The sequence below is a fragment of the Elephas maximus genome, chromosome 7 (genome assembly GCF_024166365.1).
Source record: "Elephas maximus indicus isolate mEleMax1 chromosome 7, mEleMax1 primary haplotype, whole genome shotgun sequence".
In the NCBI taxonomy this organism is placed as follows: Eukaryota; Metazoa; Chordata; class Mammalia; order Proboscidea; family Elephantidae; genus Elephas; species Elephas maximus.
In genome coordinates, this window is record NC_064825.1 from 105,377,406 (window position 1) to 105,400,173 (window position 22,768).

Sequence of the window (22,768 nt, forward strand, 5' to 3'; positions counted from 1 at the left end):
GTGCTTTAACCACCGTGTCGTCTGACTTGAAGACAATGTTAATCTGTTTCTGATTGAATGTTTTGATAGAAATTTGAGTTCTTAGTTTTACGCTATTGCAAATAATGTGACTTTTAATATTTTTGTACGTGTTGTGAATGGTGGATATTCACTTATTTCTCTTGGGTATAAAGCTAGGAATATGATTTTTGAGCCTTTGGGCACGTGTATGCCCAGCTGTAGTAGGTACTGCCATACAGTTTTCCAATGTGGGATGCCAATGCCCACTTCTACTATCAATGTATGAGAGGTATGATTTTTATGCATTCTCACCAATACTGGATATTGTCCATTATTTTTGTTTTTGCCATTCTGCAGCTGAGGTATTGTACTCTATTGAAATTTACTTTTTATTTATCTGAGCACAAATAAAGTTGTATAACCTTTTTTCAAAATATAAAATGCATATTAAATTGTCAATGCAGACTAGGAGGCCAGTGAAAGGAACAATTTTTAAAGGCATTTGGCTTTCTGTAACTAACAGTATTAGCTGACTTCATTGTCACAGGCATTTCAGATCAAACAGACTAGAGGTGCAATGTAGTCCTTTTGTAGGAAAATTAAGTCATTAATCTTTTTTTTTAATGTGTTCAGTAGTGGGGATGGGATTGCACAACAGTAGAATCTTATATTGGTCCCTGGGAGGTGCTAACAGATTATGCTCAACTACCAGCCTAGAGGCTGGAGGCTTTTAACCCACCCCACAGCACCAAGGAAGAAAGGCCTGGCTATGTATTTCTATAACAATTACAGTCAAGGAAACCTTGTAGAGAAGTTCCACTCCTCAATACATGGGGTCACCATGAGTTAAAATCAACTTGGCAATATTTTTTTGTTTGTTTCAGTTTTGGTTTAGAATCCTAGATACAGAGTCAGAATTTGTCAGCTGGAACTGATTGGAGAGATAAGCTATTCTGACCTCGTGTTTAAAAAAAAAAAAAAAAAAACATAGGGAAGACGGGGTTTGTGAGGAAGGGCAAATTATGAAATGGTACAATGTTTAGAGTGGCACGGCATGCCTTGCTTCTAGCATGTTTCTGGGGAAGATTTACTGGGAAGGTTAAAATTTGCTGCCTCTGTCTTTAAAAGAGCACTCCCCCTTACTAAGTCCTAGACCATTATTACTGCTCTTTTCTTACAAAAGTGGTTAAACAGCCACTATCAACAAGATAATCTGTTTGCTGTGTTTTACATATAACCAAATCACTAGCCACTCTCATGTTTAGGGATTTCATCATTAAGCCTGAAGAAAGGAGTCAAGATATAGGAATTCACCTATAATATTAGCCCACTGGAGCCCTGGTGGTGCAGTGGTTAAGAGCTTAGCTGCTAACCGAGAGGTTGTTAGTTCAAATCAACCAGATACTCTTCACAAACCCTATGGAATAGTTCTATTCTGTCCTATAGGGTCACTATGAGTCGGAATCAACTCAACTACGACAGTGGGTTTTATTAACCCACTATCCTCAGGCATTGGTAGTATAGTATTTGGATAATGATATTTACCATCAGTCATTAGTGAATGCATGAGAAGGGTGTGATGTAAAGAGAGAGAGAATGGAAGATAGCAGTGAGGATTGTAGACGGTTTAGGATAGATTAAAGCCTTTGATATTATGTTTTTTCCATTTCTGTTGAATCCCAAGGAGAAATGGAGAAGGATTAGTTTAAGACATCTGACAAAGTTCCTGTGTGAAACATAATATCCCTAAAAAAGATTCCCATGAAGGAGTTTTTCAACTTGTCTTTGCATATATTCAGGGAGATGATGCCTGAAATTAATCAAATTGTTTAATCCATTCCAGATATTCATTTATTGAGCTTAGAATGAATTATTTATCAGGCTTAAAATTTACTTTTCTTCAGCTCAAAGCCATTTGATGTAATTAAAGAGGCCATTTTGCCACCAAATCACTCTTTGATGGTGTCATATATAACTGTGATATGGAAGGAAGATGGGTTAATTAGAGTCCATGAATATATAACCTGAATTAGAGAAAATCTACTGAATCTGGTAACCCCCAAAACGTTGTTTGGGCATTAATATATGTGAAGCACACTTTTATGCCATTCTGCTGTACGTAAGTACCAATTCCAAAAGGGTGTGGATTAATCGAGAAAATATTGTGGAAGAGGGATTCAAAGCAATCCCTCCCCATGCATTTTCCCACCATCTTACCTTTCACAAACATTCACAGTGTCCAAAAAAATAAATGCCATTTGGAAAAGCAGAGGAGCTCTTGGGATTTACCAGAATTCTGAAATGTTTTCATAAAATGATATTTTGCAGTGGCAGGTATATTGCCTATGACATTCCGAGGCTTTTTAGCTTCTATGCTTGTTAGGAATAATTAACAGTGGCCTTGAGACTTGCATTAAAAAATAAAAGAAACAAAAAAAACCTTGCCATCAAGTTGATTCCGACTCATAGCAACCCTATAGGACAGAGTGGAGCTGCCCTATATGGTTTCCAGGGACCAGCTGGTGGGTGGGTTAGAGCTGTCAACCTTTTGGTTAGCAGCCATAGCACTTACCATTTGTATAGTCCTTTGAATATAGGATTCTATTCATGTTTTCTGAAAAAGTCACTTGCTTTCTTTTGGCTATCAAAAAACAAGACCAGAGCCCAATGAAGTAGGCACACATCAAGAAAGTACCCAAATGCATATTCTTTAATTCCCAAGTAATTAATATGCATATCTTTATAGATGCATTACCTCTAATAACCACAACCATATTATGAACACTCTTACAAGGTGTAAACAAATATGTTCAAGGCGTATACTATTGTTTTGACTGCCATGTAAACATCACTCAAAAAATGTTATCAAGTATGTTGATATTATCGTGTATGTGTTTTCCCATTCTATGTCATGGACACAATGCAGGTGCTTGCTATAACAGGGATGGACCACTCATCATCACAGAATGCTCATAATCTCAGTTTATACACAATGATTTAATAAACCAAGTGACAGATAAAATGATACCCTGAGGAGGGGGTGGTTTATGCCCAAGACTAGGGGAATTTGTCCAGGCCTGAGATAGGCTGGGGAGAGGGAATGAAAGGAAGTTTTCCTAGAGGAAGGGAGGGGAGAGTTAAGAATTACAGCACAAGGATGGGCTTCACGAAGGTTCTTTCTTTTTGTTCTTCTATAGCTAATAATTTGAGGCTTCATTTTCTCTAAAAAGTCATAAGAATATCCACCTCATGACCACTAATTGCCAATCCTTCTGCCTCAAATGTTTTCCTCTCCCCCACTTTACGTATCCATTCATCATTTAGATCAGAAAATATATGAGCCCAGTTCAAAGAAGTTTTTCTTCTTTTCACAGTAGATTGAGACATTTTACTGTGGATTAAGAGCACATTACCTTATCATTTCATGATGTTATTATGAATTATTTGAATTATTAGTTAATTAAAGTTCATCATTTACACTGAATTATAGAGTTCATTAGTATAGAAACCACTGGATTGGCCATAAAATACAAAACCCCTAGAAGTATAGTAGATGTTGAAAAAATAACCAATAACTCCTGGAATAATTCAGTTAATGCATACAGGAAACATTGAACAAATAAAAATTTGAAACACTAATAAGGAGACCAGAAAGTTTTCTAAAATTAGAGAGTACGATATTTAAACTGAAGATACATAAGAAAGTATAACATATTTAGGAAAAAAAAAGTACTTAATAATTGGTATAGTAGGTAATTTGTATAAATACTCACTGTATTAAAGAATTTGAGACCACATTATACTATACTATATGATTTCAAGAAAACTGCAACTTCCTATGTGTTTGTTTAACTATTTAAAACCACATTTTATTTTTGAGTTTTTCCAGAGCTTCTTTCACATCTTTATTTCTTAGGCTGTATATCAGCGGGTTTAACATGGGAATAACAAGGGTATAAAACAATGAGGTCATCTTGTCTTGATCTAGAGAGTAGGCAGAACTTGGCCAGAAATACATAAAGAGCATAGTTCCCTGGAAAATAGCAACAGCCGTTAAGTGGGAGGTGCAGGTGGAGAAAGCTTTGAACCTTCCCTCAGCAGAGGGGATCTTTAAGACTGAGAGGATGATGTAACAGTAAGAGACAAGAACCCATGAAAGGGTACTCAGTTCTATGAAGCCAAAAATGGTGAATATCACTAATTCATTGACCTGCGTGTCCGAACAAGATAGCAACAGAAGAGGAGGGACATCACAGAAGAAATGGTTAATTTCACTTGACCCACAGAAACATAAGCGGAAAGTTAATGTCGTATGTATCAAAGCGTCCACCATGCTCACCAGGTAAACCCCAGCCATGAGCGCAGAACACACCCTGCTGGACATGTTGACTGTATAGAGCAAGGGGTTGCTTATGGCCTTGTACCTATCAAAGGCCATCACTGCCAGCAGGAGACACTCAGAATCTGCAAAGACACAGAAGATGAAGAACTGCAGAGCACAGCCATAGAAGGAAATTGATTTGTCTTTGGCTAAGAGGTCCACCAGCATCTTGGGCCCAACTGCTGTGGAATAGCAGAGGTCACAGAAGGAGAGGTGGCTGAGGAAAAAGTACATTGGTGTTTGAAGCTGGGAGTCCATTCTAATTAAAATGATCATTCCAAGATTTGCCACAAGAATAATGATGTAAACAACCTGAAACATGATGAATATGGTCGCTTTGATCTCAGGGTTATTAGTAATTCCCACGAGGCGGAACTCAGTCAAGGAGGAACAATTCTTTCCAGCCATTCTTCTTTGTTCTCACTATAAATGGTTATAAAAATGATCAAGACAATAACAGAACAGGGTTTAACTCTGTTAGACAGCCACAAAATATTATCAGAAGGCAGAACACTTTCTTTCTCTAAATTGCCTTCTTTATCCTAGGAAATTAGCCCAGATAAATGTCACTAACAAAGTGGCATTGTTGTTATTAAAAAAATCCAAACTGTCTTGACTAGTGAGGAGCTTTGATATGTCCCTCTTGGTATTTGACGTTTGTATCTTGTCTGAGGCGGTAGGTCTGAATAAATCTAAGGCTTATTCCCGATTTTAAACGATAAACCACCCATTTCAGGGAGACGCAGCTGGAAGACACAGGCCTCAGGGTCGGAGGCGCGAAGAGCACTACCTAGCTGCGCCACAGAAGTGATCACAGTTTTTTGTATTCATACAGAAATATAATTGATTTATTCAGAAACTATAAATGCTACAGCATATAATAAATGAAAGTTCTTACGGTACTTTGGTGTATGATGTCTTTAGTGTTATCTGAATAACCAAACGTGAATACAATCTGTTTTATCCAACTTTTCCATCACCCTCTTCTCCTCTTTGCTGACCATGTGTTGTCCGGTTACATGACTGACCAGATCCCGAGGGATATGCCCACTGACAAACTGAAGAGAAATGATACAAAGTGGGAAATGTAGAATTTAACGTACACATCTGTATGTCTTTGGATTTTTACATTGAATTTTCCATAAAAATTGAAAATAGAAAGAATAATAAATGTTTCAAGAAATATTAAGGGTTCATTTCCTTGTGTGACTGTGTGTGTGGGTGACTGTGTGTGTGTGTGTGTCTGTTAGTGTGTGTGGATCTCTCTGTTAGTACATAAATATTGAAATGGGAATGGTGCTCTGATTTTTCTTTCTTTCTGTACTTATGTATTATAGTTTGTGTTCCATATGAACTAGAATTTATACATATTGGCATTTTTAATGTGCTACCTCAACTATGGAAACCCTGGTGGCGTAGTGGTTAAGTGCTATGGCTGCTGACCAAAGGGTCGGCAGTTCGAATCCACCAGGCTCTCCTTGGAAACTCTCTGGGGCAGTTCTACTCCTTCCTATAGGGTCGCAATGAGTCGGGATTGACTCAAGGACACTGTTTTTTTTTTTTTTTTTTTTTTTTTAACCTCAGCTATGGTTGGAATAGCAGTAGGACAAATCTTAAATTCACATATGTAGTGAAATCACTTAAACAGTAATAAAAAGTAATGATTTGCTTATGAATTTTAGTTAAAAAATAAATTAATAACATATTTACTCATACAAATGAGGTCAGTCAAATTCACACAGCTTTAACAAGGTATGGTTTGGCTGTTAGATTGCAGAGTTTTTTAGACACATGCCCAGCATAAGTCGGTATAAAATGAATCATTTACAAGGTCCTCAATATTTGACTCCCTGCTTTTCAAAAAAAAAAAGAAAATTTTTTCCCCTACGGTCTCTTAATTTGTCAATTCAGAATCCTACCTGAGATGAGCATGTCTTTCTGTTCTGATTTTGGGTAGGTGAACACTAGACAGGTCACATTTTATTTTTACTTAGTGACATTTGGGACTTGGGTCTCTAAAGCCTGTGCCCTCATTTTTCTGTGTTGTGTAAACATGGGATTAATTAGATTCCTTGTTCTGTGTGTTTACCCTGTGAATGTTGCAACAACTTTAAGCAAAGACTGAAGTTTTTATACACACTGATCAATGTCCAGTAACAATTCAGTTTAATGCTATGCTTTATGGCCACCTTGAATCTACAATATCCGCCAGTCACATCACACGTCTAATGAAGCTCAAATCCTCTCTACTAAGTGATTTTCATATCTTTTCCATTGTTCATCCTGTTTTTTTCCCCCCACTTCTGAAGAAACTTCTTTACTACCTTTTTTAGATATATGACAATCCTATAACAGTTTTTATTTCATTAGTCACTGTCTGATTCTGTTCCCCCACCCACATGTCACCCACCCCCAATCCAATGACTTTATGAGTGTATAACATCCATTATACATAATCAAATCTGCCTTGAATTTTTTTTTTCTGTTTGTATTTATTTCTCTCAAAATTTTTAGTCTCTAGAATAAGAATTTCCAAAAGTAATGGGTCATTATATGTTTGCTCTTAAGTATTTTCTGGTTCTTTGGTGGATAAAGAACCAATAGTAGAAATAAATAGACTTTAAAGGCTCTTTCTACTCTTATAGTTGATAGGTGCAATGATGAATCTTTTTAAGGAAACATATATGTTAGGATGATACTTTCAAGAAAACATAAACTTAGTTCTCTTTTTTCTCCCTTTCTTTCTCTATCTATCTATGTTGTTGTTAGGTGCCTCCAGTCAGGTCCAACTCCTAGCGACCCTCTGTAAAACAGAATGAAACACTGCCCTGTTCTGCGCCATACTCACAATCTGTGTTATGCTTGAGTCCATTACTGCAGTCACTGTGTCAATACATCTTGTTGAGAGTCTTTCTCCTTTTCACTGATGCTGTTCTTCACTGAGCCTGAGGTCTTTGTCCAGGGACTGATCCTTCCATATAACATGTCCAAAGTGTGTGACTCTTAGTTGCTGCCATCCTGGCTTCTAAGGATTGAATTCTGCTTGTGCTTCTTCCAAGACAGATTTGTTCATTCTTTTGGCAGTCCATGGAATATTCGATATTTTAACCAACACCATAATTCAAAGGTGTCAGTTCTTTGGTCTTCCTTATTCATTGTCTAGCTTTTGCATGCGTATGAGGTGATTGAAAACACCATGGCTTGGGTCAGGCACACCTGAGTCTTCAAGATGACATCTTTGCTCTTCAACACTTTAAAGAGGTCTTTTGCAGCAGATTTGCCCAATGAAATGTGTCTTTTGACTTCCTGACTGCTGTTTCCATGGATATTGATTGTGAATCCAAGAAAAACGAAATCCTTGACAACTTCAGTGTTTTCTCCATTTATCACAATGTTGTTTATTGGTCCAGTTGTGATAATTTTATTTTCTTCATGTTAAAGTATAATCCATACTGAATATTGTGGCCTTTGATCTTCATAAGTAAGTGTTTCAAGTCCTCCTCACTTTCAGCAATCAAGGTTGTGCCATTTCCATAAGGCAGGTTGTTAATGAGTCTTTCTCCAATCCTGCTGTTTCATTCTTCTTCATGTAGTCAATCTACTCAGATTATTTGCATAGCATACAGATTGAATAAACCAAATTCAAACCCATTGCCATTCAGTTGATTTGGACTTGTAGCGACCCCATAGGACAGAGTAGAACTAACCCAAAGGGTTTCCAAGGAGCGGGGATGGATTCAAACTGCTGACTTTTTGGTTAGCAGCCAAATACTTAACCACTGCACCACCAGGGTTCTACTGATTAAATAGGTATTTTGAAAGGATACAACCCTGACACCCAGCTTTCCTGATTTTAAACCATGAATTATCCCTTGTTCTGTCTGAATGACTGGCTCTTGATCTACTTTCAGGTTCCTCATGAGCACAACTAAGTGTTCTGGAATTCCCATTCTTCCCTATGTTATCCATAATTTTTTATGCTGCACACAGTTGAATGCCTTTGCATAGTCAATAAAACACAGGTAAACATCTTTCTGGTATTCTCTACTTTCATTCAGGATCCATCTGACATTACCCATGTATCCCAAGTTCCATATCCCCTTCTGAATCCACGTTGAATTTCTGGCAGTTCCCTGCTGATGCAATGCTGCAACTGCTTTTAAATGGTCTTAAGCAAAACTTTCCTTGTCTGTGATATTATTGATATTGTTTGGTAATTTCAACATTTGGATGGATCACCTTTCTTTGGAATAGGCATAAATATGGATCTCTTCCAGTTAGCTGGCCAGGTGTCTGTCTTCCAAATTTCTTGGCTTGAATGAGTGACCACTTCCAGCGCTGCATCTGTTTGTTGAAACATCTCTATTGGTATTCTGTCAATTCCCTGACCCTTGTTTTTTGCCAATGTCTTCAGTGTAGCTTGGACTTCTTCCTTTAGTACCATTGGTTCCTGATCATATGCTACCTCCTGAAATGGTTGAATGCTGACCAATTCTTTTTGGTATAATGACTCTGTGTATTCCTTCCACCTTCTTTTGATGCTTGCTGTGTCATTTAATATTTTCCCTGTAGAATCCTTCAATATTGCAACTCAAGACTTGAATTTTTTCTTCAGTTCTTTCAGCTTGAGCAATGCCGAAAGTGATCTTCCCTTTCAGCAGAGAACAGATCTCTGCACATGTCATTATAATGCTTTACTTTGTCTTCTCAAGCCACCCTTTGAAATCTTCTCTTCAGTTCTTTTATTTCATCATTTCTTCCTTTTGCTTTAGCTACTTGATGTTCAAGACCAAGTTTCAGGGTATTTTCTGACATCCATCTTGGTCTTTTCTTTCTTTCCTGTCTTTTCAATGACCTCCTGCTTTCTTCATGTATGATGTCCTTGATATCATTCCACAACTCATCTGGTCTACGATCATTTGTGTCCAACATGTCAAATCTATTCTTTAGATGGTCTCTAAATTCAGATAGGGTATACTCAAGGTCATACTTTAGTTCTCAGGCACTTGTTCCAATTTTTGTCAGTTTCAACTTAGGCTTACATATTAGCATTTGAACTTACATATGAGCTATGTATATATATATATGTTTTCATATATAAAAATCCATTGGTGTAGAGTCGATTCTGACTCATAGCAACCATAAATCACAGAGTAGAACTGCCCCATAGAGTTTCCAAGGAGCTCCTGGCAGATTCAAACTACTGACCTTTTTGTTAGGAGCTGTAGCACCTAACCACTATGCCACCAGGTTTCATATATATATCTATATATAGATATGTATGTATGTATATATATATATATATATCTCAAAATAGAATTTTTTTTTAAATCAGCCATAAAAAACTTTTTTTGTATTATTCTTCATTAAGGACATGGATAATTGGGACGTAATAGAAACATGATTTTGTACCTACTCACTCTTCCCCTGACCTCCATAGCTATCGATGTATTTTGCCACACTCCCTGAATGTTAGTCCACCATTTCAGTCGCCTTGGCCTTGACAGGACTTCTTCATCAGGGCCCAGATCTCAATCATGTCTTCATCTTGTTCTAAATCATAAAAATATCTATCCCCCCTTCCTTCTATAAATGTGTACTTTAAGTACCTTTTCATTCAACAATGAACTTTCAGGGGCAGAAGTATGATTTTAAATATAGTCCATCGTAGTGTTCTTACTAATGACAGATGTTTTCATATATTAACTTTTCACAATATTTTATGTATTTCTTGTATTATCTTATGCATCCTAAGTTATCTCTAACAATCTCATTATATAAATGTGGGAAGTGAGACCAGAGCTAGTAAATAAACATCTGGAGGATCACTGGCATTAGGTTTATCTGACTCCAAAGCATTTGCTCACAACCGATGCCTGACTATGGTGTAATAAAACAGATTGCTCTTTAAAAAATAACTTCCTTTGCTACTCTTAGGGCTTTATAGTGCTTTTATGTTAAAACCAAGGTTGCAAATACACAAAAATAGCAATCCAAATATTTTCAGAAATCTAAGAGAACATAAAGGTCATCAAAGTCCCACCAAATCAGGATTCTAACAATGATTAAGGTTAAAAAAAAGCAAATAGAAAGTGTCACCAGATTTGAAACATAATCTATTTTATTTACCTTAGCTGAACACTTCAATGTTATTAACTTTGGTGTGAAATGGGGTACTGTATTGCATAATTCCAGGGAGGGCATAAATAATAAGAAAGATGGTATCACCTGAAGTTGTACAAGATGGCAGCTCTGTGAAAGTTGACTGTATTGGCCACATTCTGAGTCATATTTGATAATTGTGAATTGTTTCAGGACACTGGCAAGCTCACATTTCTATGTTTATTAAGCATCTACTGTCAGTTGATATTTTTAGATAATGCATAATAATTATATTCAACCATGGTACCTTGTATCTTAAAGCAGTTCACTTATTTCTTTACAACAAAAGAAAATATTGTGAAATTTGCTTACACAGGAAAAGAAAAAAAAGAAGTGATAGACATAAGCCAGGGAATCTACTCAACATTCCAGATAATTTCTTGTTTATTCTGAACCCTCACTGGGAGTAGACAGAAATAGCCTTTTTCACTTTTCTTGTAAAGTATGATCACGCCTTAAGCTGCACTCATTAAAATAAAGCATTCCTGATATTGAGCAAAGTGCTGTTAGTTGATACATTTCAATGACTTTTCATATTTCTTTGTAATTTTTTACATTATGATTCCAATACTACAGTACCCAATGTACTTCCTATGCTAGACGTTATTGAGACAAAGATCCAACAACCTCACTAATTGTTAGTAAATGTCCACCAAGTAATCTCATGAAGTTGATGCCTTTATGTTACTCAAGAGCTTTGCTACAATTACCTACTTTTCTGGTGCACATTTGGAAGAGGCAAAGTCATTCTTGATCTTATTCTTCTAATTTCTTTCCAAACTAATTTTCCCCTCAAGCATTTTCCTGTCTCCTGGGATGCCAAATTCACTCTATCTACACTCTAATTAGGCAAGACCCATACTTTTCCTACCAAAACATGACTGTCCCTCCAGGCTATCTAGTCTAACTTCCTTTCCACCCTTCCCATTAAAACTGAACCATGGTGGCTATATTCTCATTAAAAATTGGATAAGCTATTTAACCTCCCAAAGGTATTTATGTTTAATTGAAGATGGATTCCTTAGATCATGGGGAAAAAATTATTTAAGGCAGAATTTAAGACATCAGAAGGAAGCAAGTTGGGAAAAAAAAAAAAAAAAAGGTACCTAAACAAATTCCCTAATGTCACTAGTGCCATTAACAAAATGCAAACATTTACTTATAAGCACACTTTCTTCAGAAAATAGTTGTCTTGCCCTAGGGCATGGGCTCTTTGAAAAAATATACTGATACCAGTGTACATTAAATTTCATTGCAAGACAGCAAGTTTTAATTATAAAAAGAATATTCACTGAAATATCTGATGAAAATTTCACCTTTAATTTTCCAAAAAATATGTTGAAATTTATTGTACATAAGGCATTGCTAAAAATCAAAATTTATACTTAAGAAATTTTGAAACTTCTTACAATCAAATGGTGAATAGGCTGTGCTTAGAAAAGTCTTTTGGTGTGTAAGGAACACATAAAAAATACTCAAGTAATAGAGGCACAGTTACAGGAATTTTTACAAAACAAAAATACCTTGAAACTTGCATAACTTGCATACAGACCAAGAAACAAAATATTGCCTTTCTACATCTTCCTTCTTAAGTCATAAGCCCACTATCTGCAGGGTTAACTACTTTCCTAACTTTCATTGTGATGGATTGTTTTCTGACTCATACATGAGTGTATACTTAGAGTATGTGCTGTTTTCAACATCGTGTTTGCAAGAGCCTTCCTTGTTGTTGCATGCAGTTGTAGGAAATTCATTTTCATTGTTGTATGGTGGATATTCCATTGTATAAATTATATCATCATTTATTTATCTATTCTAATGTTGATAGGCAGTTGAATTGTTTTCCTTTTTTCTATTACCAATAATATCTTTGTGAACATTCTTATGCATGTCTTTTGGTGGAGATGTACACATTTCTCTTTGGTGGTAAACTAGGAATTGGAATACAATATATACACTCAGATTTACTAGGTACTGCCAAACTGTTTTCCTAAGTAGGAGACGCTTCACCAATGTATGAAACATCTGGTTGGTCCACACAATCACCGATCCTTAATATGACTGTTATTTTAAGTTTGGCCATTAAGTAGAACATGTTATTTTATTCATGACTAAGAAGGTTAGATATCCACTTTTATGAAGTGTCCATTAAAATAAAAATGTGGAGTAAGAGACAGGTTAAATGTGTTTATCTTAGTGGTACTGGGAATCTTGCATCACATGCTATTTTACTGTTATCATTGTCACTGCCATTTCAGGTAAAACTGGCCTAGAGATGCAACACAGTCCTTTGGATAAATATCATACCACCCTCTTGTTTTATTTATGTATTTAATCTCTCCTAAATAAATTTAAAGCAGTAATAGCATAATGTATATGTAGATACAGAACATGCCAGCTGGAAAGCACAATAAAGATTATCCAGTTAACACCTCTCTTTTCACAGAGAAGGAACTAAGGCCCAAAGAAAACAGGACTTGTTAAAGGTCACACTTACTGTAAATTTAGACAGAGACTCAGACCCATTTTTCCCCCTATTACTTTCCTAGTTCATAATATGTTTCTACAGTGAATATCAAACTACCTTAGAATTACTGCACTTAATAGTGAAAAACACACTGGATTATTGAACATTATTACCTTTTCAGTTTATCAAATTTTTCTAGCTAGGTTATCACCAATATGTAGCTAGTGGTTAGTATTATCATACCTATATCACTATGAGCCAGAACCGACTTAATGGTACCTAACAACAACAACAACATACTCTAATCTATAATGGCTGTGTTATGCTTGTGTTTAGGTATACTGGTGCTGTGCAGAAGGAAGCAGCTAAGATTAAAAAAAAAAAAAAAAAGGCCAAAAATATTAATTCATTATAAACAGGGATGGCTAATGTCTTATTTCTTATTAATGTCTAAAATATTATTAAATAATATTTAGATGGTGGGAAGATGAGAAGCATAAGAGTTGGAAAGACAGAGTGAAGGAAAAGGGTAGGTTTGAATTAGAGTAGGATAGATTAAAATATTTGAATATTAGCTTTCCCTATAGAAGACCAAGATAGAAAGGTCTTATAAGTCATCTGCCCAAACCCCTAGTTGAATCATGAATTCCCCAAACAATGTGTCTAATGAGGGATTATTCATCCTCTACTTGTACAAATTTAGGCATAGGGATCTTATAAATTTTATAAATCAGCTTATTCCATTTAGGTACTCTTTTATTGAGCTTAAAATGCTTTATTGAATGAAATTAAAGTATCCTGTTTAGAATTAGAATGCATCATCATAATTCCATGAGTTTATAGGGGTCAATATGCAGTTAAAATTTGACTTTAAACACACTACAATCATCATATGGGAGAGCTATGTGCTAGCTAGATTGTAGCTTTGTACCTTCTGATATAGAGGAAACTCATTAGACCCTTCTTTGCTTGGCATTTAATATGATTTGAAAGAACGCCTGCATGCTGCTATTCAAGACAGCAACTAGTTCACAGGTAACATTTCCAAAAAAGCAAGGATTAATTGAGAAGGCATTAGGTCCAAAAGAAGCATCAGCCATTGTCTTAGGCTGTGCTCTCTAGAGAAGCAAAACTAGTAAAACACATAAGTATATATAGAGATTTATACCAAGGATATGGCTCACACGATCGTAGAGGCTGGAAGGTCCCAAGTCCCTGGGTCAGGATAGATGCTTCCCCCCGGTTCACATAGCCACAGGGGCTAGTGAACCCAAGATCAATAGGTTAGAGAAGTGGGCTTTTGCTCACAGATTGTGAAGATCCATGAATCCCAACATTGGCAGGCAAGACTGCAGGTAAGCCGCAAGCTCAAGTCCCGAGAACCAGAGATCAGACAAACAGGATCCAGAAGGAGCAAAAGCCCTCCAAGTCCTGCTGGAATGTCCACATGTACTTGATGTAGGCTACACACCCAATGAACCTCTCTTCAACTGAAGGGCTGCTCAACAAAGTCCTCATCATAGAGGTGGTAACATTATATCAAATCTCCTTATGAAAGGAATAACTACATCATACAACTGTCAAACCACTGAGAATCAAGACCCAGGCAAGACGACACACAACCTTAACCATCACACCCATCCTTTTTATTTTTTTTCCTACCTTCATACTCATCCTACCATGTGAAAATAAATTTTTCTTTGTTAAAGCCATCCACCTGTGGTATTTCTGTTATAACAGCACTAGATAACTAAGACATAATTTGGTACCAAAAGTAGAGTGATGCTCTAACAGGTACCTAAAATGTGGAAGAAGTTTTGAAACTGTGAATGGATAGAAGACTTCGAAGGAAGTGAAGAAAACTATTAACACCAGAGAAGGCGTAGATGACGAGAAACATCAGCAGAGGCCCGGCAGCAACAGCGAACTGGCAGCAGCTGAACCAGGAGACTAGCTCCAGATATGCTGGAGTCGACCCATGGAGCAAGACAGCTCAGTTCCTGTGGGAAGGAGGCTTTCTGGCAGAGTGGGGCACCTCCAGGCATTTATCTGTGGAGCTACTGAGCTTTGGAACACTTGCCCCAACAGGCAGAAGAGGGCATGAAACCTGAGGGCCGAGAGGCCAAGGAACACAGGAAGCCAAGCTGCCTCAGTCTCAAAAGGTATGGTAAAGACCTCTGGGGTTTCAAAGAGTGGAGCCATTGCCTCTGGTGTTTCTAATAGTGTAGTCACCACTCAGATGGACTAGGAGAATGGGGTACCTAAAACCGAGGGAGCAGAACTGTCATTCCAAGTGGGCCTGGAAGGCAATGCTGAACCACAGGGCCAAGGGACCTCCACTTAGAATCTGGAGAGTGTGGCTAATACGTAGAGCCTGGAAGACAGAGCTAATGTGTAAATGGTAATATAGAACAAAGGATTATTTGTGAAGCCTTGAGGGCTAAAGTAATGTGTTCTGCTCACTTGCTTGGTACCTATTATGCCCTCTTTCTCTCCGATTTCTCCCATTTGTAATGGAAATGTCTACTCTAAGTAACCTATAAGTTTTTGTTTTTTTTTTTGACTTGGTATTTTGTATGCTCTCACTTTCAATGTCCTTTTTTATTACTAGCTGCACTGATCTCTTTCCAAAAGGGTACAGGGCCTTCTTGGCAGTCTTGGTCTACCTCTTCTTCTTTGTTCTCTTGGGAGACGGCTTTCAGCCTACAAGGTAGTAAGTAGCTAGGAAGGCTGCCTGGCACTTTTGGCCTGTAACTTCTTCTTACTGCTTATCTCGGTCAGAGTACATGTGACAGGCCAGTTCCACTAGCCGAGAGATTTTTATATAAGTTTTTTTGCCTGTTGTAAACAAAAAGATTAGAGTCCAGATGTCTGGCATGCATATCTTTAGTTTAATAAAGAGTTTCTTGCAGTTGTTTTGTGATGTGTACACATGCAACCATCTGTGGGCTGTATGCTTGAAGATGCTATGTAATCCTTGCAAAAATGATATATAAGCTCTGATGCAGAAACTGCTTTTTGGAATTCCGTAAAGACAGCCTGTGTTGTTGCTGGACTTTCCTTTGGTGTCAACTCTTAATAAACTTTCTCTCTCTTTCTGACCTGGAGTAAGCTTCATTGGCTCAACTGCTCCGGGGCACGGACTCAAATTTCATAACACAGACCGTCTTAGACATGGAAATTGTATAAAGAAGTAGATTGTAAATGGCTACATGACAGTCATAGACCATGACAGCAGACACGAGACATTCCACATTGGCAAAGGCCCTCAAAAAGTACATCTGGATGATACATAAATTATATGGAATCCTCTTCTGCACAGATAAGTAAACCGCCAACATTTTGGCAGAGACAGCGGAGGATTAGGAGATATTACAGAAAGACAGGTTGCTCAAATATGAGTGTGTGAAGTCTAGAATCCATCTTGATCAGTAGGAGCATCCCTAGATTTGCAATCACTGTTATAACACAAACCAGGAGAAAGAGCACAAACAGCCCCTGCTGTACATCCTTTTTGTCAGAAAACCCTAAGAATATGAAGTCAATAAAGAAAGAGTGGTTCTCAGTGGCCATCACTTAGATCTATGAAATCCCTGAAAGAAGGAAGTGGAAGTGAAAGGTTAGCACCATTTTACTGTCTTCATATTTTAACCTCGGGTCCTTTGCCTCTTTTTGTAATTAAAAATAATTGAAGGAAAAATTCTAGAAATTGCTTGCAGTGAACCCACTCAACTGGAAATATTTCTATTGTGATGCAAATCTATTAAATAATAATGACAATAATATCTTTTACATTTTCATAGCTCTGTGCAGATTTCTTAAGGTCTTTAGGGGGCAAAAAGGATTAAACACTCATTTATTAACCTAAAAGTTGGCACCATGGGAGAAAGGCCTGGCAATCTGCTTCCATAAAGTTTACAGTCAAGAAACTCTATGGAACAGAGTTCTACTCCACAGCACTTGGGATCACCATGAGTCAGTTCAACTCAATCGCAGTGAGTTAGGTTTGGTTTTACACAGAGACTACAGTACACTTTTATCTAAATTACATCATGTTATTTCCACATAGGCTAGCATAGACTAAAGCCTTTGATGTTTTCTCCATTTCTGTAGACTTCTAGGAAGAAATGTAGAAGGATTAGTTCAGGCCATCTGACCAAGTTCCTATTTGAAGCATAAGATCCCTAAAAAAAATTTGTCCTTGAACAAACTCAGGGAGATGATGTCTGCAATTAATCACATTGTTTAATCCATTTAAGATATCCATTTATTCAGCTTAAAATGAATCCTTTATTTGGCTTAAAATTTCCTTTTCTTCAATTCCAACTCACTAGTTGTGATTAAAGATGCCCATATGCAAATTAAATCAGTCTTTTGATGGTGTAATATATAACTGTGATATGGAAGATAGATGCAGTGAATGTACCTTCTGAATTAGAGAAAGTCCACTGGACCTAGTACCCACCAAACATTGTTTGGACATTAATATATATAAGAGGTCATTGAAAAGGCAGGAAAGAAAGAAAAGATCAAGATGGATGTCAGAGAAGACTCTACAACTTTCTCACGAACATCAAGTAGCTAAGTCAAAAGGAAGAAATGATGAAGTAAAAGAACTGAAAAGAAGGTTTTGAAGGGTGGCTCGAGAAGACAAAGTGAAGTGTTATAATGACATCTGCAAAGAGCTGGAGATAGAAAATCAGAAGGGAAGAACATGCTCTGTGTTTCTCAAGCAGAAAGAACTGAAGAAAAAATTCAAGCCTCGAGTTGCAATAGTGAAGGATTCCAGGAGGGAAATATTAAATGATGCAGGAAGCATCAAAAGAAGATGGAAGGAATACACAGAGTCATTATAACAAAAAGAATTAGTCGATGTTCAACCATTTCAAGAGGTAGCATATAATCAGGAGCTAGTGGTATTGAAGGAAGAAGTCCAAACTGCTCTGAAGGCGTTGGTGAAAAACAAGGCTCCAGGAATGGATGGAATATCAATTGAGATGTTTCAACAAATGGATGCAGCACTGGAGGTGCTCACACTTCTATCCCCAGAAATATGGAAGACAGTTTCCCCCCCAAATGACTGAAAGAGACCCATATTTATGCCTATTCCCAAGAAAAGTGATCCAACAGAATGCCAAAATTAGAGAACAATATCATTAATATCACATGCAAACAAAATTTTGCTGAAGATTGTTCAAAAATTGCTGCAACAGTATATTGACAGGGAACTGCCAGAAATTCAGGCTGGTTTCAGAAGAGGACATGGAAGCAGGGATATCATTGCTGACGTCAGATAGATCCTGACTGAAAGCAGAGAATACCAGAAGGATGTTTACCTGTGTTTTATTGACTATGCAAAGGCATTCGACTATGTGGATCAAAACAAATTATGGACAATATTGTGAAGAATGGGAATTCCAGAACACTTAATCGTGCTCATGAGGAACCTTTACATGGATCAAGAGGCAGTTGTTCGGACAGAACAAGGGGATATTGATTGGTTTAAAGTCAGGAAAGGTATGCGTCAGGGTTGTATCCTTTCACCATACATATTCAATCTGTGGAAACCCTGGTGGCGTAGTGGTTACGTGCTACAGCTGCTAACCAAAGGGTCGGCAGTTCAAATCTGCCAGGCACTCCTTGGAAACTCTATGGGGCAGTTCTACTCTGTCCTATAGGGTCTCTATGAGTCGGAATTGACTCGACGGCATTGGGTTTGGCTTTTTTTTTTTTTTTTTTTTGGTATTCAATCTGTATGCTGAGCAAATAACCTGAGAAACTGGGCTATATGAAGAAGAATGGGGCATCAAGTTTGGAGGAAGACTCATTAACAACCTGCGTTATGCAGATGACACAACCTTGCTTGCTGAAAGTGAAAAGGACTTGAAGCACTTGCTAATGAAGATCAAGGACCATAGCCTTCAGTACTGATTGCACCTCAACATAAAGAAAACAAAAATCCTCACAACTGGACCAATGAGCAACATCATGATAAATGGAGAAAAGATTGAAGTTGTCAAGCATTTCATTTTACTTGGTTCCACAATCAACACCCATGGAAGTAGCAGTCAAGAAATTAGGTGACACATTGCATTGGGTAAATCTGCTGCAAAGGACCTCTTAAATGTGCTGAAAAGCAAAGATCACTTTGAAGACTAAGGTGGGCCTGACCCAAGCCATGGTATTTTCAACTGCCTCATATACATGTGACAGCTGGACAATGAATAAGGAAGACCAAAGAAGAATTGTCGTCTTTGAATTGTGGTGTTGGTGAAGAATATTGAATATACCATGGACTGCCAAAAGAACGAACATAACTGTCTAGGAAGAAGTACAACCAGAGTGCTCCTTAGAAGCAAGGATGGTAAGACTACGTCTTACATACTTTGCACATGTTGCCAGAAGGGATCAGTCCATGAAGAAGGACATCATGCTTGGGTAAGTACAGGGTCAGCAGAAAGGAGAAAGCCCCTCAATGAGGTGGATTGACACAGGGGCTGCAAAATTGAGCTCAAGCATTAAGATTGTAAGGATGGTGCAGGACGAGGCAGTGCTTCCTTTTGTTGTGTATAGGGTTGCTATGAGTCAGAATAGACACAATGGCACCTAACTAGAACAACAACTTATGTAAACACATTTGCTTGCCATTCTTCTTTTCATAGGTAACAATTTTAAAATACTGTTGATTAATCTAATGGGCAGTTCTACTCTGTCCTATAGGGTCGCTATGAGTAGGAATTGACTCCACGGCACTGGGTTTTTTGGGTGGCTTAATAGAAAAAATATTGTGGAAGAGGAAACCCTACAAACTTTTTCAAAACAATCTCTTCCCGTATACTTTTTTCTATCATCTTACCTTTACCAAATGTAGCACAGTGTACCACATAAGAAATGCTACTTGGAAAAGTAGAGGAGCTCTTGGGATTTACTGAAATCTGAAATGTTTTCTTAAAGTGATGTTTTACAATGGCAGCTTTATTGCCTATGACATCGAGTGGCTTTTAGCTTCTCTATTTGTAATGAGTAATTAGAGTGTCCTTGAGTCTTGTATAACCCGTTGCCATCCAGTTGATTCCAACTCATAGCGACCCTTTAGAACAGAGTAGAGCTGAACCTATAGAATTTCCAAGGAGCACTTGGTGGATTAGAACTGCTGACCTTTTGATTAGTATCCATAGCTCTTACTACTATGTCACCATGGTTTCCTGAGTCTTGTATAGTCCTTTAAATATAAGGCTATATCCATGTTTCTGAACCAGCCTCTTGCTTGTTCTTGGCTATCAAAAAACTAGAACAGAGCCCAATGAAGTAGGCACACATCAAGAAACTACCCAAATGCATGCTCTTTAATTCTCAAGTAATTAATGTGCATATCTTCACAGATCCATTACCTCTAATAACCACAACCATATTATGAACTTTATTACAAGGTGTAAAAAGAATATTCAAGGAATACACTATTCTCTCAGTTAATTCTGTTTTGACAGCCATGTAAACATAACTCAAAAACTGTTATCGAATATGTTGATTTTATCATGTATCTGTTTTCCCATTCTATGTCACGGACATAATGCAGGTGCTTGTTATAACAGGGATGAAACAGTCCTGATCACAGAATGCTCTTAATCTCAGTTTATATGCAATGATTTAACAAACCAAGTGACAGATAAAATGAGGCCCTGAGGAGAGGGTAGCTTATGAACCAAGACTAGGAGAATTTGTCCAGGCCTGAGATGGGGTGAAGAGGGGTAATGAAAGAAAGGTAGGGGTGAGTTAAGAATTATAGCACAGGATAGGCTTCACCAAGGTCCTTCTCTTTGATCTTCAATATCTAATAATTTAGGCCTTCATTTCCTCCAAAAAGACATAGTCATATCCACCTCAGGACCACTAATTGCTGACCCTCCTGCCTAGAATAAGTTCCTCTCCCCTACTTTGCAGCTCCTTTCATTATTTAGATCAGAAACTACATGTGCCCATTTCAAAGAAGTTTTCCTTCTTTTCACAGTAGATTGAGACATTTTACACTGGATTAAGAGCACCTTGCTTTTTCATTTCATGATGTTTTATAGTTTTTATGAATAATTTGAGTTATTAGCTAATTCAAGTTCACCATTTACACTGGATTATAGAATCCATTGCTATAGAAACCACTGGATTGATCATAAAATACAAAATGTCAAGAAGTATAGTAGATGTTAAATAGGCTATCAATACTCCTGGAATAATTCAGTTAATGCATAAAAAACAAAAATAATTGAACAAATAAAATTTTTATACACTAGTAAGGAGACTGGGACATTTTCTAAAGTTAGTACTGTATTTAAAGTGAAGACACATAAGAAAGTATAGCATATTTAGGAACCCACCCAGAAAAAGTACCTAATAATTGGTGTAGTAGAGAATTAGTATAAATACTCATTGTATTGAAGACTCTGAGACCACATTATCCTGTACCATATGATTTGAAGAAAACTGTTTATGTGTGTGTATAACTATTTAAAACAGCTTTTTATTTTGCAGTTTTTCCAGCGCCTCTTTCACATCCTTGTTCCGTAGACTATAAATCAGAGGGTTTAACATGGGGATGACAAGGGTGTAAAACAACGAGGTCATCTTGTCTTGATCTAGAGAGTAGGCAGAACTTGGTCGGAAATATGTAAAGAGCACAGTTCCCTGGAAAATTGCAACAGCAGTTAAGTGGGAGGTGCAGTTGGAGAAAGCTTTGAACCTTCCCTCGGCAAAGCGGATCTTTAAGACTGAGAGGATGATGTCACAGTAAGAGACGAGAACCCAGGAAATGGTACTCAGTTCAATGAAGCCAAAAACAGTGAATATCACTAACTCATTGACCTGTGTATCTGAACAAGATAGCAACAGAAGTGGAGGAACGTCACAGAAGAAATGATTAATTTCATCTGACCCACAGAAACATAAGCGGAAAGTTAACGTGGTGTGTATCAAAGCGTCCACCATACTCACCAGGTAAACCCCAACCATGAGCACGGAGCACACCCTGCTGGACATGTTGACTGTAGAGAGCAAGGGGTTGCTAATGGCCTTGTACCTATCAAAGGCCATCACGGCCAGCAGGAGACACTCAGAATCTGTAAAGATACAAAATATGAAGAACTGCAGAGCACAGCCACAGAAGGAAATTGATTTGTCTTTGGTTAAAAGGTCCACCAGCATCCTGGGTCCAACTGCTGTGGAATAACAAAAGTCAGAGAAGGAGAGGTGGCTGAGGAAAAAGTACATTGGAGTTTGAAGCTGGGAGTCCATTCTAATTAAAATGATCATTCCAAGATTTGCCACAAGAATAATGAGATAAACAACCAGGAACAAGGTGAATATGGTTACTTTCATCTCAGGGTTATTAGTAATTCCCACCAGGTGGAATTCAGTCAAGGAGGAGCAATTTTCTCCATCCATTCTTCTTTGTTCTTTTTCTAAATGGCTATAAAAATGATCAAGACAATGATCAGGGTTTAATTCTGGTAGACATCCACAAAATATTCTATGTAAGGCAGAACACTTTCTTTTTCTGTAAATTGTCTTCTTTATCCTAGGAAACTAGTTCAGATAAATGTCACTGAAAAAGAGGCATTTTTATGCTATTGAAAAAATTCCAAATGTCTTGAATAGAAAGTTCAAAAATTTTAATTCCAAATCCATATGTCACTCTTGATACATGACAATTATATTTTATCTGAGACAGTAGGTTTGAATAAAACTAAAGCTCATTCCAGATTCAAAAT

At 37.3% G+C, this 22,768-nt stretch overlaps 2 protein-coding genes across 2 annotated transcripts; both read right to left on the minus strand.

Annotated features, from left to right (window-relative positions):
- Nucleotides 1-3,856: 3,856 nt before the first annotated feature.
- On the minus strand, nucleotides 3,857-4,789 carry LOC126079856 (olfactory receptor 5W2-like). Its single transcript, XM_049891222.1, has one exon. The coding sequence runs from the start codon at nucleotides 4,787-4,789 to the stop codon at nucleotides 3,857-3,859; it is 933 nt and encodes a 310-aa protein (XP_049747179.1).
- Nucleotides 4,790-21,509: 16,720 nt separating this feature from the next.
- LOC126079446 (olfactory receptor 5W2-like) lies at nucleotides 21,510-22,445 on the minus strand. The gene has a single exon (XM_049890442.1). The coding sequence runs from the start codon at nucleotides 22,440-22,442 to the stop codon at nucleotides 21,510-21,512; it is 933 nt and encodes a 310-aa protein (XP_049746399.1). The 5' UTR covers nucleotides 22,443-22,445.
- Nucleotides 22,446-22,768: the final 323 nt, after the last annotated feature.